We start from the raw sequence: 19,605 nt of genomic DNA, 5'->3' as shown, positions 1-19,605 counted from the left end.
TGCTCCAACTTCCTGTCTCACTCCAACTCTGTAAAGGTCAGCTGAGCTCCTCTGGCATTCCTGGTGTGTGTGTGAGTGCATGGAAGGATGAAAAGGGGGGGGAAAGGCAGTTTTGAGTCACATGTGACTTGACATACACCAGTCCCGAATTACAGGGCTTCTGCATTGTGCTGTGTACAAAATGTCTGCTCAAATCTGGACCTGTGAAGCTGCTGTGGATATTTCTGCAGACCGCAGAGTGGGAGGCAACAACAACACAAGAGAAACCACAGCTGGGTGAACATTAGACAAAGGCGGAGCCGGTATTACTTTTTAACAATTATAAATAACCTTAAGGCTTCCTTTAAAATGTCAAACAGGTGTCTCTCACCCCCAAATCATTTTTTCCCTATCTATTAATCTTGTGTTGAGGTGTGAGATGCTGAGTGTTGGTGATATTTGGATAGTTCTGTATTCAAATTTAATATAATGCAACTAGAAATCCCTCATTGTGGTGTACAAAGCACCAAAAAAAACATTTAAAAAAAGTAAACCGCAATGTCTTTTTTAGAGAAATCAGGGGAGAAACTCCCTCTGGAGGGAACACAGGGATTTGAGCCTTTGCAGACCATTAACATGCACTAAAACATATAGAACACACTACAGGAGACATAAACTCAACACCCCAACATTGTCCATACATTGAACCTTTTATTAGCTAGGCTCATATTTAAAGTAGAAACCACACTACAAGTTTTTCTTCCTTACAAAACGTCTTATGTACACTACAGTGCTGACAGTTGAAAATCACGTAAACAAAATAGAAAAAAAACCTTGAGATAAAGAAATGATCTGGAAACAACTCCATCCCTTGAAGACTTGTGTTGTTTTCAACCATCATTTTGTGACATTTGTACAAAAAATATAATAATTTCTGTCAGTTATTTTTTGAAATATAAGAAAGCATAAAAAGAGCTGCAGAGTCTTTGAACTGGCATCAAGGTCTTCTATCACCTCGCTCAGAGCCACAGAGTGGAGGGTTCTGCCTCTGAAGGCAAACTGACCAGAGAGCTGGAGGCTTACGCTTCATTTTCAGACATTTTCCAGACTGGCGGTGACACTAATCCTGAAAACACAACCCTGCTTTCCGGAGTTGGTCCCACCGAGCCACACATTTCCACTCATCCCAAAGTACACCACAGATATTTGGAGAGTTTTTAGCTTAGAGAGCAATTGAAGGCTTTGCTCTCATTTTACAGGGAAAACACCCCAAAATTAAGTCTCATGAAAGGACAGAACTCCTTCTCTGTGTGGCTCTGGGCCATAAATAGTTCACAGTTCAGGACAGGCACTGGGGAAATGTTGCGGGCTACATTAGCATGTGGGCTGAACTCCAATATCCTCACTAAAATCAAGACATCAATGACATAAACAAGTTTTTGACAATGAAATGATACAGAAGAGATCCTCACCACTTGGAGACACATATTCATAGTTGCTGCTTTAACATAATTTTAATAATTTATTGTACTTTGAACAGTTCCTGGTTGATAAATAAAACATTTGAACTTCATTTAAATAGATAAATAGTGCTTTGGGAATGACCTCTCAACAGTGTACCTTCATATGTCCATCAATAATAAAACAATTGTCTGATAAAAGGCCTGAATGAGTTACATAATAATCCAGGAAGAACCTGAAATGGCCCTGTTGATCATCTGATATAATTAGAAGCTCCAATCATCTCTACAGTGGATGTATCCATGATACAAAGTGCTGTACATTAGGAATCTGATGCTGCTCTGCTCCTTCTGTTATCCAGGTGCTGTGTGCTTTAACTCATGGCAAGCTGCATAGGTCATGATTTCATATGTTAATAACCGTCAAATGTAGCTAGGGTTGTTTTTGGGAGTCCAATATATTTATGCATGTGTCCTGGATGGCTTTCCTGAGACTCTGGGGGCAGGGTCTAATTCATCCTTGGCTGAACACAGTAAGTGTTCTTTTACCAGAACTAATAAACAACCGCAGTTAGAGCTCTGCCACAGCTGCTGAGGGCTACAGGTACAACATAATACTTCACTTTGATGTTTCATCATATTCCCTCGACCAATTTGATCACCTGTTGATTGTTTAACAATACAACACTGGATCTCATTAAAATAATCCCAACAGGATTCAATAGGAAATGACTTTAAAGTCAGAATAGAAAATACTGATATGTACTGTCACCATATCAATAATGGGGAAGTGCATTTATATTAGAGCTGCTCAATTAATCGTATTTTAATCGCAATTACGATTTTGGCTTGCAACAATTTTTTATTATTATTTATCTAAAAGAAATATATTATTTTTGTATTGGTTTTTCAATTGAATTATACTTAAAGTTCAGGGTAATCAACTGTTAAAAACATACTACACCTTTTTCTTTCAATAAATGGATGTTTTCAAAATTAAATGGATAATCGTTTTTAATAATCGTGATATCAATTATTGACCCAAATAATCGAGATTATGAGTTTTGCCATAATCGAGCAGCCCTAATTTATATTTATTATTAGAAGATTATTGCAGAGCTTTAAAGCTCAAAATACAATATCTGAGAAATGTATTCTGATCAACTGTTTTCATTATGATGTATGGATTCAGAATGTTAGAGCAAATGTAGCAATATTATATCAATACAATAGTGTATTGTATAATATCATGGTTTGACCCATCATATTGCAGAAACAGTCTTGGGCAAAAAGAATACACGAAAAAAAAGCCACAAAATTGGAAGCATTAGCTGCAAGATTCACAAAAAGGTCATCATCGTGACCTTGTTCATATAAATATGTAAAATCTGTCAGAGCAGACATTCACCTTTTCCTTCCTACCTCTGGTGGCTCACCTCAAAAAACGGAACCAGGAAGCAGTTTGGCAGACACTGAGAACTTCTTCCTGAATCAAATCTTCTTCAAAGTCAAATCTGGAGCGTGACTGAAGGCCAAAACTGCTGATGAATGCAACAACGAGACCCAATCGGGGCGGTACAATCTGAAGCAGTCCAGAACCAGGTCCGACTCCGTGTTCTGAACCACTTTTCCTTTTTACATTGTTCATCAACATCACACCCAACACAAATACAAAACAGCACCCTTATGTACACTAACTATTACACCTGTTTCTGCTGCTCTCCATGCTGTGAGGGGAGGAGGAGGAGAGCCGGGGAAGGCTGAGGGGGAGGGGGTGGCGGATGAGAAGGGGGAGGGGGAGGCGGATGAGAAGGAGGAGGGGGAGGCGGCGAGGACGTAGGAGGAGGAGGCGGGTGAGGATAAGACTGTGGCTGGTATTGTGGCGGGTAAGAGTGGTAAGACTGAGGGGGGGGGAAGGGGTGAGGGGAGAAGTGGGGATGCTGCGGGGGGAAGAAGGTGTTGGCATACTGGTGGTGGTGAGGAAGGTGAGGGGGGAGAGACTGGGAGCTGGGGAGGGGAGGTCCACACGGGGCGGAGAGCAGAGGAGGCTGGTAGTATGTCTGAGACTGCATGCTGATGTTGGGGGGGAGTGGGGGGTGAGGGGGGGGCAGGTGGAGCCGGCTCATGTGAGGCGGAGCTTTCTGATACGAGTTCAGCGGCTGTGAGAGCGGATTCGGGGGGAGGCGGACTCCTCTGTGAGGGAGATGTGAGGGTGGGAGGAGAGGGGAGAAAGACGGGGGGAGCATGTGGGAGAGGGGAGGAGGGTGGAGGTGCTGGTGGGTGTACTGCTGCGGGTGCATGTGAGGATCAGAAGACAGTCTAGAGTCCGCACTGTGAGGCCATCTCTCCTGCAGGGGGTGTGTGCGGGAGTCTTGAGGGGCTGGGTGTGTGTCCCCTCTGGAGGAGTGTGAGTGGACAGCGGGGGGGCCGTGCGAGGCTTGGACCCCCGGCTGCACCCGCCTCCCGGGCTCTGACGCCACATCAGTCTTTGTCCTGTCCGACTGAGAGGACAGTCGGGGGGTGGAGGAGACGCCGGGGGGAGGACGTTTGGAGAAGACAGCTGAAGGTCTGGGAGTCAGGGGTGAGGAAGAGGAGGAGAGAGCAGGAGAGGGAGAGGAGGAGTGTGAAGGAGTAACAGCTGATGAACAGGAGGAAGACTTGGAGATGGGGGATTGAGGAGCTGAAGGCTTTGAAGTGGAAGACGTGCCTCTGCTGTCTGAGGGATGATGGTGAGGGTGGTGATGAAGGTGCTTCGATGATGCTGCGTTGGGTTTGGTGTCCTGATGAGGAGGGTGAGATGAAGGTGAGTTGTTCTTGCAGAGAGGAGGCACTGGAAGGTCTGCTCTCACCCTTCCAGGAGGTGAGTCCTGCCGTTTGAGTTTCCCTCCTTCTTTCCCCCTCTCCTTCTCCAGCCCTTTGTTCATGTTGGAGTCCAGCAGGGGGGCGGGGTGATGAGCCACTTCCTGTTTTCTCACAGCTGGCAGCGCTCTGTTTTCCAACCCATCAGCCGCCTCTTCCTCCTTCTTTATCTTCACCTTCACTCCTTTCTCACTCTTTTTTTTCCTCCTCTCCTCTTTTTCCTCCACTTTTTTCCTCTCTTTCTCCCTCGGCTCAACCTGCTCCTCCTCTACTTTCACTATCACCTCCTCCTCCTCTTCTTCCTCCTCCTCTTCCTCCTCCTCTTCCTCTCCTGCTCCCTGGTGGTATTTCCTTAAGCGTACGTGCCATGCCAGGCTGCAGACGGACGACACGGTCTTGAACTGATGCACCACGTTGCGGGGGATGAAGTAGATGTCGTTGTGGCTCAGGTGGATGCGGGCGTAGTGGATACCCTCTCTGCGCAGCTGGTTCAGTTTGGCATCATCCACCCACTGCACACACTGTGAGAAGAGAGGGCTTTGAGTCAGAGTCAGATGTATTGTTTGTATACACACACACACACACACACACACACACACACACACACACACACACACACACACACACACACACACACACACACACACACACACACACACACACACACACACACACACACACACACACACACACACACACACACACACACACACACACACACACACACACACACACACACACACACACACACACACACTCTTTCTTGACAGCAGTCCTCTTCAAACACTGTGCACCAAACCATGCATAACATGTATGCAACAACTTGTTTGTAAACACTAATGATTTTTTAGTCCAGTAAACACAATTTATGGGAACAATTTAAAGTCTTTTATTGCAAAATAAATCTTACTGCAGTTCAGTTTTTCACCACAGTGTGGCAGCATACAACAGATTAAGTAACAATACACCCAACCAAGTATTAGTGACTAAGTGCTTTTGTATGGAAAAACTCACACATATTTGAAGTTACTCTATTGGGGGGGGGATTGGGGGGGGGGTCTGATGGATGAGCAGTGCTTATTACTCTGCTTTTTGGTGTGTGTGTGTGTGTGTGTGTGTGTGTGTGTGTGTGTGTGTGTGTGTGTGTGTGTGTGTGTGTGTGTGTGTGTGTGTGTGTGACATTCTAACCTGAGACAGCGGAGGCTCGTAGAGGTCCAGCTGCAGCCTCTGAACTACTTGAGGGAAATCTCCAGCGTGGAAACACACGACGTCTTTGGTTACACGAGGAGGCTCCGAGCTGAGGGAGGGAGGGAGGGAGGGAGGGAGGGAGGGAGGGATTACAGGACAGTTGTTTGAGAGGAAGCCGACTGAGCATCTGCCCCCAGCAGTGTGATCACATGTTGCTCCACTTCCTACCTTCCTCCTGCCCGCACGGCCTTCAGCACCCCCACTGCTGCCGTGGTCTGTCGCTCGAAGCCCTGCCCGATGTGATCAGCGTGGGCCCGGGTCCGGTCCTCGAACAGCAACTCTCTGGGCTCGCTGGTCCTCGGCAGAGACTGCAGCAGGTTCTTCACCTCGTTGGTGGAGCTACCAAATGACAGAAAGAAACAGTGGAGTACAAAGTATTAAAAGGATTTTCACTCAGTCCAACTAAGATGTCTCGCTCTTGTCTCTGACGTGTAAAAAAAAAAGGAAACACTGACTAAAAGTGAACGGGCAGCTGTCTCGACTCATTGATGTAAACCAGCCGCGAGAGTCTGACACAGGGAGCAGATAGGATGTTACACAGGAGGAAAGCCTGCATTCATGTGAAGTTAATTAGGCAAACTGGTTGGGGGCATTTTCGGCAGAACATTACCAACCAAAAACAACACTCATAATTTCAACTTGAAAAAAAAGCATAAAAAAGAATAATCCAGTAAAGAAATCTTAGACAAAAAAAACAACGTATTAGTGTCGGCAGCCCAACAGAAAATATACCACACATATTTCATAATCTGTCTATAAAGAAATACATTTGGTTCGGTAAATAAAAACGTAGTGTTTAAGCACAAATTAAGTACATTTACGTAATGCAAAAAAAATAATGTATCCACACTTTTCGTCATGCAGACGGGCTGAGAAGCTGAGGAGTTAAAACGCTCAAAAATGAGAAGTGATGCCAAACAATAGAAGCACTGCAGTCAGCTCGCTGCTGGATCAGTGACTCACACTGAAGCTGCAGTCACATTCAAACAAGAAACACTGACACAGAGCGTGTGAGAGATTCCTTCGAGAGTGTAACACAGGCAGAACCACGGAGAGACTACCTCTGCTCAACACTTCATTGTGCATTCATTCAGAGACAAGAGAGGAGAGTTGGTGAAAGGGGAAGAAGAAAAGGTGAAAACACACACACCAACCCACACACAGCTCCGTGTGTGTGACGGCCCGTCCACACAGCGGCGTGCGTTGACGCTTCACCATTCACTTTGAATGGGGTGGCGTCACTTTTCGCCGAACTGCATCGTGGGAAGCAACGCGGAGCGTGTGTTCAACTTTTGACGCCTCGGCTGAAGCGTCAGCCAATCGAATCATATGCCAGTACAAGCTCTAGCCAATCAAACCGCTGCTTGTGTGTCAGGGGCGGGAGATTCATGTGATTGGTTGTTGGTCGAGCGACCGCCAGCAGGCGTCAACGCACGCCGCTGTGTGGACGGGCCGTGAGCCGGCTGCAGGCTGACAGTAATGAATGTAAAAGCAGGAAAGCTGGTAAGAGAAACACTCAAAATGAGACTGCTGAACGTGCACATCTACAGTGATATTAGAAGTCTACCATCTCCTGCTCTTCCTGTTGTCCTGGCACAATGAGGCCATAAAGCTATGTGTGTCTGCACCAAGTCATCAGGACACATCCCTATGTTAGTGGGCAAATAAAGAGGGAGGTAAACGAAAAGACAGGAGAGGAGAGAGAGAGGAGATGATGGAGGGGAACAGGGGATAGAGAAGGAGAGAGCAGAGGATTAGGCAGTTCAAAAAGTGTAGGAGGGGGGAACCACGCTGTGACGATAGACACTGAGAGAACCTCTTAAAGCTGCAGCACGTCACCTTTACACTGAGCTGAAGCTACTAATGAGTATTTGCATCATTGATTTATCTGCCAAGTGCTTTCTCTGTTAATCAATATGTGTTTAGTCAGAAACAATCAATTCACAATGATGTAAAAAAGGTCTCATGGAGCAGCTGTAGCCAGAACATGTTTAGAGCGTTTGCTTATAAAAACAAAAAAGATTATTAATGGATTTCTTAAAAAATAATAGATGCTCTGATACTTGGCTAACAGATTCATAAACTAATCATATGCTTGAAACTGAGCATTGGGTGTTTAACATGCAGCTAACATGCACCGGCCCCCCATGGACCCCCATGGCTGTCTGTCATAGGTCATGCTGCGTGTTTCTGAGCGGGAACAGCATGCTCTGCTTCCTGTCTGCAACTGGGGCCTGCCGAGTGGCTGCTGCTGTTGCTATGCAATTATTAGAAATCTAGGGGAAGCAAGGCGCTCATCACTAAATGCTGAAATATTTGGGTTTATTTTAGTCATCGGACCGCTGAGATGTAGAAGAAGACTCAGTGCTGTCAGAAAAGCACAGCGCCTGGACCTTTTCACTAAACAGGAAATGCTGAGATAGGATGTTCCTCTTACACAAGTAGCCTTCTTTCAACACAAATACAGTCAAGCTGCAGATAAACCCTTCTCTTCATTTGCACTTGTCTTTATACTCTGACATATTGGATACACATACATAAGCAACACACTGTTAGAGTGCCTGGAAATAACAGCTTCACAATAAATTAACTGAAAGCCTAGGAAGAGGTCAGGAGGAGGAAATAGATTGCAGAGAAATGGAGAAAGAAGACTGATATAAACAGACACGTGGAAGGAAGGAAAGGAGAGGAGGCTTCGGATGAGGATGAGAGATCCAGGAGCTAACATGGGAACAATATCAGGAGTGCACCGCTTGGTTTGTATCCTCATGGTGATTTATGAATGAGTAATATGATGAGACACGATATCAAAGAGAAACAAACAGTTTAACCAGCTCTCTCTCTCTCTCTCTCTCTCTCTCTCTATAAAAACAGATTCCTTCAACCCCAGCTATAACACAAGTGTTTCTGACAACACACACACACACACACACACACACACACACACACACACACACACACACACACACACACACACACACACACACACACACACACACACACACACACACACACACACACACACACACACACACACACACACACACACACACACACACACACACACACACACACACACACACACACACACACACACACACACACACACACACACACACACACACACACACACACACTCTTTCTTGACAGCAGTCCTCTTCAAACACTGTGCACCAAACCATGCATAACATGTATGCAACAACTTGTTTGTAAACACTAATGATTAACTGACAATACTTTCTTTATGATAATCTATTTTAGTCTCCCAGGAACTTTGGGCTGAATTCTCCTTTTTTTTTATGCTTTTGTGGATGCTTCAACTACTTTCCAATATCAATTTGCTAAACCCCAAGACAACGGCTTTTTTAGTCAAAAGATATTTAGCTATTCATATGAAACATACAATAGCAGAACAGTTTCCTACAAGCTGGAATCAGAAAATGGTGAATTTTGTGCATGTAAATGTTCTGCAAGGGCTCAAATCTCTGTGATCCTTCCAGAGGGAGTCTCTTGCCCCCCTTTCTGAAATGCCTCCATTGGATTCATTTTTTCACTTCTGTAACACAGTGACATCACTATGTAACACTGCCGCTTCTATTGGCTAGCGCTCTTACACATTGCACAGGATAAGGGGCCGGATATCCCTGAGTGGTTGACCAATCACAACATAGCCCAGCTAACCAATCAGAGCAGACTGGGCTCTGGTTTCAGACAGAGGGTGAAAAGAGGTGCTGCAGCCCAGGCAGTATGAGAAAAATAAAGAACTTTTTGAACATTAAAGCATGGAGACACGTCCCAGTAGAGAGACTACATACTGATATACACCTGATAATGAACATAATATGTCCTCATTAACAAAAATATGAATCCTGTGTAAACTGACTTATAGTTTTCGCCCTGAAATCATACATTAAAAAAACCCTCTAAATATTACTATTGATGTTCAGTATGATGAATACAAATCAGCAGGGTAAGGACAGATATAGCTGCTGCCCGTGAGGAATGTGTTGTCCTGCCCTTGGCTGGCTTCCATGTGAAGCAGCGTCTGATGTGTCCACTCTATTAACAACACAATGATCTCATGTGAGTGGTGAGACACATCCCGCTCACATCACACACACATAGACACATTCTCTAATGGTCTCGCTCACAGAACTCCTGTGTTTATGAGTGTGTGAGACGGAGCTTATGTGTGAGCAACAATGACACACACAAACAGAGAGGGTGTAATTGTCTCATTGGATGCTGCTCGGCTGCAACAAAGCTTCATGCTGCTGCTTTAAATGTGTGAGTGAGTTTTGCTACCGTTTTTCATAATCTGTCCTTGTGGGATGTGCAACACACACACACACACACACACACACACACACACACACACACACACACACACACACACACACACACACACACACACACACACACACACACACACACACACACACACACACACACACACACACACACACACACACACACACACACACACACACACACACACACACACACACACACACACACACACACACACACACACACACACACACACACACAGGAAATTGTCTGGCTTTATTTGCTGTGTGTAAACTGCAGTGTGTGCTCACCGTTTTCTTTTAAAAGGAGACTTTGGTATGTCAGCTACAGGTATCATCTGTTCCCCAGGTCTGACCCACATGATGGGCCCGTCGTCACTCTCGGTGGGATCCATGGTCCTCAGGCTGGAGAGCGTTCCCCACGGAAGAGTCCTCTGCAGACACACACATGAAGAGGAAAAGTAAGTACCTCCCACACTTTTTCACTAAAGCCATTCAAGCTTTTGATTTATTCCAGAGAAAAAGCAGTCTCGTGCAGAACTTGCTCCCTCTGGCTAAACTTGTCACAGCAGCGAGACGCTTCCCAGGGAGCTGAATCAGAGCCAAAGCCCTCGACACAGTGAGAGCCAGAGGATGTGTGTCTTTTTATATTCCACGCCACTCCTCCACACTGTACGCAGGATATTTCAAGTGTCAACACAGAATGGCAAACAAAAAGGAAAAGCTTGTCCCGCCTGCATTTCAGGGACAGCTCGGTAAACACCCTGTTTTTGGTCTGTTTCCACACAACCGTTTTAAAAGAAAACCTGATTCAAATAAGTCAGACACATGGGGTTAACTCCTGACAGTGTTAGGTGTGTTGTTGATGCTTGTGGCGAGCAGTGTTTCTCCCTATGTACATTTCCAAACAGTCAGTGGAGTAAATGCAATAAAGTATTTAGGCAGATCTGCTTTATAGCTCTGACACTTTCTTATTCCCGTTCTTTCCATCCGTTCTGCCGCTGTGTAAGCACTGCTGCCATTCATCCTGTCCGAACTCACCTTCAGGAAGGGCGACTCCTCTAGCATGCCGAGGAATTCTGGGAAATAATTCCCGACCTCCTCGTCCACGGCTCCCACCAGGCTGATCTGTCTCATTGCTCCGGCTCGGTATGTGCCATTACTGTACGTTTTCTTCACCTGCAGCAACAACAACAAAGGCAATTTTAGACAATATTGTAATGCTAATTTATCTTGCATTGTAAATAACAATAATACAGAACAGACATATTATCTAAATCCAGATGATAGACATAATGGTTTATGTTCTTTATAAAGCATTTCATATTTTGCTTTCAGTTAAAAGAAGGTAAATTACATTTGAATCAGTAAGGATGAGCTGCAAAATAATTGGATTCTCTCCAGTGATTTGAAGGTTTTAAGATTGTCTTGAATCTACTGCAGGTGGATGGGCAGTAGATAGTGCTTCCTTTTGGTTCTGATACTATATGTATTTTCCACTACCTATCATTTCCTGTTAGTCCCTCTGGCAGGTCACCCACATGAGACACGCATGTATGTCAGGGATCTGCAAATTGTGTAGGGAAAAGGGTAAGGTATGTATGTTTACAAAATACACATGTGTATTACGTATTGTTGGCTGCTGTGTAATCCAAAATTCGCTCTTAATCACTTTAGGGTGTCAAAACAGAGACTGTGTGTGTGTGTGTGTGTGTGTGTGTGTGTGTGTGTGTGTGTGTGTGTGTGTGTGTGTGTGTGTGTGTGTGTGTGTATGGTTTCACTTGTTTTTTTCTGCTCCAATGGTGTGACAGTTTGTTGCTCTTCACTTGGATGAGAGAGCTTAGTGTGAGAGCTTAGTGTGTATTAAGTGTGTGTTTGTGTGTGTCACGTCTCTCAAGCCCCTTGGCTCTAAACAGGGTTTCCGTGTGTGTGTCTGAGTGTGCAGTGTGTGCAGCATGTGGTCTGCATGCTGTACTCTTGGCTGATCTTGGTGTGTGTGTGTGTGTGTGTGTGTGTGTGTGTGTGTGTGTGTGTGTGTGTGTGTGTGTGTGTGTGTGTGTGTGTGTGTGTGTGTGTGTGTGTGTGTGTGTGTGTGTGTGTGTGTGTGTGTGTGTGTGTGTGTGTGTGTGTATGTGTGTTGGCCAGATCCTTGGCTGCATGCCTCCAATGAGTCACCACTTGACGACGAGGCAGAGATACAGAGAGAGAGTCCAGAGGGAGGAGAGGGGGTGAGGGACAGATGGACAGAAGTGGTTTAGGAAGACAAGCTGTCAAAGAGACACAGAAGACAGGAAGAGGAAACATGGAAGGGAGTATGGAGAGAGAAAGTAGGTAGGGACGTAAAGACTACATTTTGATTTTGATGTGAAGAAGAGAAGCGGACAGAAGAGTAGGAGACAGCGGATAAGAGAAGGGGAACAGGAAGGAGGCAGTGTGACAAGAAGGGAAGAAGTGATGAAGCTAGGTTAGAGAGGGTGGGGGGCAGAGGTCATGAAGATGGAGATGATGAATCGAGAAAAGCCTGAAGAGGCTCAGCAGGTCCGTGGTGCGCCCCTGAGCAAGGCACTGAATCCCTAACCAGCTGACAAGGCCTTAAATACAGCGGCTCATGTGTGTGTGTGTGTGTGTGTGTGTGTGTGTGTGTGTGTGTGTGTGTGTGTGTGTGTGTGTGTGTGTGTGTGTGTGTGGTTATTTTCACAGACTGGATAATAAGTACAATATGTCTGTAATAGGGCTGCAACAAACGACTAATTTGATAATCGATTAATGACACGATTAATCGATTATTCGGATCGTTAAGGTTTTAACTGTACTACTACTTACAGGACTGTCTCAGAAAATTAGAATATTGTGATAAAGTTCTTTATTTTCTGTAATGCAATTAAAAAAACAAAAATGTCATACATTCTGGATTCATTACAAATCAACTGAAATATTGCAAGCCTTTTATTATTTTAATATTGCTGATTATGGCATACAGCTTAAGAAAACTCAAATATCCTATCTCTAAATATTAGAATATCATGAAAAAGTATACTAGTAGGGTGTTCAATGAATCACTTGAATCGTCTAATTAACTCGAAACACCTGCAAGGGTTTCCTGAGCCTTGAAAAACACTCAGCTTGGTTCAGTAAACTAAATCACAAGTATGGGGAAGACTGCTGATCTGACTGCTGTCCAGAGGACCGTCATTGACACCCTCCATCAGGAGGGTAAGACACAAAAAGAAATTTCTCAAAGAGCAAGCTGTTCACAGAGTGCAGTTTCAAAGCACATCCACAAAAAGTCTGTTGGAAGGGGGAAATGTGGCAGGAAACGCTGCACAACCAAGAGAGATGACCGCAGCCTTAACAGCATTGTGAAGAAGAGTCGCTTCCAGAATTTGGGGGAGCTTCAAAGACAGTGGACTGAAGCTGGAGTCCAGGTATCAAAAGTCACTGTTCACAGACGTGTCCGGGAAATGGGCTACAATAGCCGTATTCCCATGGTCAAGCCACTTCTGAACTCAAGACAACGGAAGAGGCGTCTGACTTGGGCTAAGGAAAAGAAGCACTGGACAGTTGCACAGTGGTCCAAAGTCCTCTTTTCAGACGAAAGCAAGTTTTGTATTTCATTTGGAAGTCAAGGCGCCAGAGTCTGGAGAAAGGCTGGAGAGGAGCAAAATCCAAGTTGCTTGAAATCCAGTGTGAAGTTCCCACAGTCAGCGATGGTTTGGGGAGCCATGTCAGCTGCTGGTGTTGGTCCACTGTGTTTCATCAAGCCCAGAGTAAATGCAGCTGTGTACCAAGAGATTTTAGAGCACTACATGCTTCCGTCTGCTGAAAAGCTCTATGGAGATGAGGAATTCATTTTCCAGCATGATCTGGCACCTGCCCACAGTGCCAAAACCACCAGTAACTGGTGTACTGACCATGGCATTACTGTCCTCGATTGGCCTGCAAATTCCCCTGACCTGAACCCCATAGAGAATATGTGGGGTATTGTGAAGAAGAAGCTGAAAGACACCAGACCCAACAATGCTAATGAGCTAAAGGCCGCTATTGAAGCATCCTGGGCATCCATAACACCTCAGCAATGCCACAGGCTGATTGCCTCCATGCCACGCCGCATTGATGCAGTAATCCGTGCAAAAGGATTCCCAACCAAGTACTGAGTGCATTAATGGACATTTTCAAATGTTTGATTGTGTTTTGCTGTTATAAATCTTTTTTTTTTACTTGGTCTGAGGAACTATTCTAATTTTTTGAGATAGGATTTTTGAGTTTTCTTAAGCTGTATGCCATAATCAGCAATATTAAAATAATAAAAGGCTTGCAATATTTCAGTTGATTTGTAATGAATCCAGAATGTATGACATTTTTGTTTTTTTAATTGCATTACAGAAAATAAAGAACTTTATCACAATATTCTAATTTTCTGAGACAGTCCTGTATATCGATACTGCTTATCGATCCGGTCCTTTTAACGATAGTATTAACGGTTCTTTTGACAAGAAATAAGGTAAACTAACTAAACAAATTGTGAACAAAACTAACATTGCTTTTTATTTTAATTACCGGTAAATGCATAAAATGTCACATCAAAAGAAACAACAATGTTTTAACAAATCATATTAAATAATGTGATGACAGAACTGTAAACAGAATAGCTGAAACGTTAACAACATAAATAACTCAGTTACCTCTAATCATTAACCTAACATACCTATGTTTTTATAACTGAGTTAACTCAGTGTGTTACTGCTAGCATACATAACACCTGACGTGGAAACGTTACTCGTGGACGGGGGGGCTACAGAGCTGCTGGAAAGACAGTGGAACCCGGTGCATTTCTCCGTCTGGATGTGGAGCACTTTTGCTAAATGTTTAGACAAATTGCTCGTGTTACCGCCCTTACATGATAAACTGTTATTGCACTTTTGGTAACGAGCTTTGTCCACATCGAGAAGGGTAAAGTTGAACCACACCTCGGAGCGCGTTCTCTCCACCATCTCCTCCATGTGTGTGTGTGTGTGTGTTGCATGCATGTAGCAGCGGCATGTGTGTGTAAACTGCCCCGCCCCCTCGCAAGCAGGCGGGGGAGAGAGATCTCTCGTCTGAATTGAGAAGATCGAAAATACATTATAGACGCATTTTGTAGTCATATTGCATATTAGAAATGGAGTTGGCAACACTAAGACTGCGATATAATGTTTATGTAGCAATAATACATATGACATATGTTTTAAATGTCTCCTCTACCGATAAAAAAAAAGCGATAACGTTGGAGCACACACACACCTTTTTGTTTCAAAACAAGAGAAGTCTCCTGAAGGTTTCCTTCCAAAACAAGTCCAACTATGAACCAATAACTAACTATTGGGTTATCTTGTCAGTGATAAACTCATAAAATAACTGAGTTGATCATGCACGGAGGGGCTGTGTTGTTCTCTCCATTTCCCTAAAGCTCTGCCCGGCGCTGTGTAATATCCTCCAGGATGGTGATAAGCAAAAGCTTGAAACACTACTTCCACATGCGTAAACACAGCTCAACTTTAAATAGTCTCCCTGAGTCAATGACCTAGATACTGAAGGAGTGTGCACACATGGAATCTAACGCCTTCATGCTTACCAACATTTGTGTTTCTGGCCCAGTATGTGTGCATCTGTGTATGCCTTCATCTTGCTGCATACTTAGAACTGTGTTTGCTTTTGAACATCTCCTCCTGTGTGTCTGTGAGTGTGTGTTGTTTACACACGATGCATAATTTACCGGCAGAATAACCCCCACGTTGTTAGCAAAGGGAACAGTGTCACTATCACAGGACTACAGTGTTACCAGACACCAAAAAACACCTTTAACAGTCACTGATACACTCACACACATCTGGCTTTAATAAGTAACTGAAGGAAACAGGAAATGTGACAGACTTCCTTTGACTACGAGTTGCTCTAGTACTTCCTCTCATCTGTGAACTCTATTATACTTATCATCCACAGAAAAAAAAGTCCATCCCATGTTCTCAATGTCCAAGGTGATGTCTTTAAACGTCTCCTTTTATCCAACAACTACAACTCAGGACACAAAAGAATGCAATTACATTTATTTCTCCATCTAAAACATCTTATTAGGTATTCCTGGTCTGCATGTTCACGAGATTAAAGAGCCACCATCATTAAATATAATTATCATTACCGCCGTCTCTCCCCTGCTGTCACTTCCTTCTGCTTAAAGCAGTGAATCTTTAAGTCTCACTCCCTCTCTACTTCCCACTCGCTGTTTTACCCAGATTATCCATTTTTCTCTTGTCTCCATCAGACACTCCATCTCCTCCTCTTCCTTTTCCTCATTACACTCACGTCCCCCAGTGGGAAGTCTATTAGATCAAGCCTCTCTCTTCTCCGCCTGTGATGCAGCCATGTGTATCCACTAGTTCATTCTGAAACTACTTTCCCTCCCCTCGTCAACACGTCCTCCGCTCTCTGTCTCTGCAGCTGAGTTTGTGTCATCTCACTAATCTCTCTGGCCTCTCCACGACCTGTGTGTGTCTGTCTGCTGCTTCCTCTCTTTCCCAGCGGTGTGTCTCTCTTTCTGTTTCTCAATCAAACACAGCCATGTCAATGAACTAATACACAGTAAACAAATATGTAATGGTTATGTTTATGCTGCTTGGGGATTAGATTGAAGTTTGTTTTATCCTATGCTGATCATTTTAACTAGGTCACTCCGAATGCTGGGCATTTAACATACATTTAAACAGTCCTTCGGCGCCACTCCATGACGTAGTATACTTGAAATAGTGGCTCTGCAGCAGGTTTACTCGACATTGAGAAACGGCCACAGTGTTCACACAACAAGCCTCCACTGCATCAGTCTCCATTGCAGCGCTTCAACTTTGACACAGCCATGGTGTCATTTTGGACTTCAATTTAAATGAAAGCAATCTTTTTAGGATCGGTTGATTATTCTATTTTCAAATAGTGGTAACATAAAATGGACTCGACATTGAGAAACGGCCTGTGTTGGAGACAGTTTGGAGGCAGAGTGCAACAGAGCTTTGGAGGAGTGGGGTGTGTAGAGAGCTGGAGCATAGAGCTACAGTCTGACATTATTGGATTCTGATGAGGTTTAATCTGAAAATCTAAAACAGAAAACTAATAAACCGAAACTTGTCTTTAGGTCAAATGTAGGGCACAAACAATTGAAACGGGATTTCCCAAAAAGAGCTATCTTCATTCCTATAGTAAGTCATTATAGCTAATAATAGCATCAAAATCAAATGACCATATTTCATTTTCAAAGCATGCATCTTACATGCTACAGTATTTGTTGGCTAGTTTACATGATATGGCTTTGTTGTGAAAGCTTGTATACAGCTACAAGTACCAACGTGAGTCCAAAAAGGGCACAGTACAATTATAAAGCTGCAGACAGTTGTTCTAGATAATCTTAATCTGATGATGTAAATAAATTATTACTCAGTGAGTAAACCGGAAAGTCTACATTTCCTCACTGTCTAAGCACATCATGTACTGGCTGCGGTGCCGGAGAAAATGGACTGCTGTAATCTCCTCTAATCCTCAGCACCAGAGAAATGCCTTCAGTCAGGACACACACACACACACACACACACACACACACACACACACACACACACACACACACACACACACACACACACACACACACACACACACACACACACACACACACACACACACACACACACACACACACACACACACACACACACACACACACACACACACACACACACACACACACACACACACACACACACACACACACACACACACACACACACACACACACACACACCATTTAGGGGTGAATTAATATAGTTATATAAAACACACAAATAGTTGATTGTGTTGAACGTGAATATGCTCACATAAGTGACTTTGGATCTAGTTCGTAATTCTAGTAGAGAAGTGAAAAAAGGGTCAGATTAAAAGAAATACAGGAATGATCAGATAAGTACAGCCACCCACAATTGCTATGCTGCTATTTGAATCCCCCCTGCTTATTTATTTGCTCCTTAGGATTTATCATGAATTCAAGTTTTTTTGATTTTTGATTTTCATTTAAAAGTCTGAGTGTCATATCTGTGATGCTATTCAATTATGACTATGCTATAACACCCCTTGTGGTGAGATACAGGTCATGTGCAATATATATGCTGTTAATAACTGTGCAATATATACCTGGCTGCTATATCTTCAAAACTGTTACAGATTTACAGTCATTTTTGTTTTATGCATGCTTCCTAGTTAATATGAAGCTATCTTTGGCTCTTTTCTGCTTTAACACATGTGAATGTCCCCTCTGTGGGAAGAATAAAGGTATTCTGTTTGTTTCAATTGTTTCAATTATTTGGCCAGGATAATCATTATATTAATATTCATTCAGTCTGACGGTTTAAATGTCTCAATGTCTTCCCTTCTTCCCCTCTCACAGGGTACAACAAGCCGCTGTTCAGCCATTTGAAGGAGGAACGTTGAACCAAACGACTGAGCAAAAACATAAAGACAAGAGGGATAAAAGAGAGGGAATGACAGACTAACGCAGAGGGGGGGGACACTAAGCTGCTGAAGAGAAAGAAAGGTGGGGGAAAAGTGTGTGAGAGAAATCATTAATCTGTCTGCGTGTGTACCTGCGCTGTGTATATATCGGTGTGCACTCACATCTGTTTGTGTGTGTGTGTAGACTGTATGTCTACTTTCCAAGGTCACTGCTGAGAGCTAGGAGGAGGGGGGGGGGGGGAATTAACAAGACCAATGGACAATGACGACGTTAGCCCTGCAAGAAAGACTGCTCTTAAAGGGACAGCTCCGTCAGGACACAGGTTTGCAGGGGAAACTATATTGAGACATGTAGAGGTTTTATTCATTCATTATCTCAGATGAATCAGAGGCATGCAGGGATCACATATGTGTTTTGAAGCAGAACTGGCAAAAGCTAAGGTAATAAGAAAAGAAATAGCCAGAAGCAGTGTGTTTGAGAGCATGAACTGCTCTTGCCTTCAGTAGCACACACACTCTGTGTTAGCCTGCACTCACGTTGAGAAATACCCGGCAGTATCTCAATACAAAGCCTCTCAGGGGGTTTGAGGCGACAAAAGGCTTTTCATTAGTGAGCTATTGACAGAGGATGAACGAGGAGGTCCAGGTGTGTCTCCGTGCAGGACACAATCCAGACAGACAGACCGGCAGACAGACAGACAGACAGACAGACAGACATGCAGGCAGGCAGGCAGGCAGGCAGGCAGACAGACAGGCAGGCAGACAGACCGGCAGACAGACAGACAGACAGACAGACAGGCAGGCAGACAGACAGACAGACAGACAGGCAGACAGACAGACAGACAGACAGGCAGACAGACAGACAGACAGACAGACAGGCAGACAGACAGACAGACAGACAGACAGGCAGGCAGACAGACAGACATACAGACAGACAGACAGACAGACAGGCAGGCAGGCAGGCAGGCAGGCAGGCAGACAGGCAGACAGACAGACAGGCAGGCAGGCAGACAGACAGACAGACAGGCAGACAGACAGACAGGCAGGCAGACAGGCAGGCAGGCAGGCAGGCAGACAGACAGACAGACAGACAGACAGACAGACAGACAGACAGGCAGGCAGACAGGCAGGCAGGCAGACAGACAGACAGACAGACAGACAGACAGACAGACAGACAGACAGACAGACGGACAGGTTACAGATGACAGACAGACAGACAGACAGAC

General features: G+C 44.3%; 1 protein-coding gene across 1 annotated transcript in view; it reads right to left on the bottom strand.

Moving 5' to 3' along the window:
• Positions 1–670: 670 nt before the first annotated feature.
• LOC307021077 (uncharacterized protein) overlaps positions 671–19,605 on the bottom strand; it is a 35,627-nt gene continuing 16,692 nt past the window's right edge. The window contains exons 5-9 of the mRNA XM_079652850.1: positions 10,898–11,035; positions 10,148–10,290; positions 5,715–5,885; positions 5,487–5,595; positions 671–4,819 (exon numbers count right to left, since the gene is read on the bottom strand). Coding sequence (XP_079508976.1) covers positions 3,140–4,819; positions 5,487–5,595; positions 5,715–5,885; positions 10,148–10,290; positions 10,898–11,035 — 2,241 coding nt within the window. The 3' untranslated portion in view covers positions 671–3,139. The remainder of the gene's footprint in view (positions 4,820–5,486; positions 5,596–5,714; positions 5,886–10,147; positions 10,291–10,897; positions 11,036–19,605) is intronic.

Source organism: Notothenia rossii (assembly GCF_949606895.1).
Source record: "Notothenia rossii genome assembly, chromosome: 10".
Lineage (NCBI taxonomy): Eukaryota > Metazoa > Chordata > Actinopteri > Perciformes > Nototheniidae > Notothenia > Notothenia rossii.
This window is presented reverse-complemented; position numbering and strand designations above follow the sequence as displayed.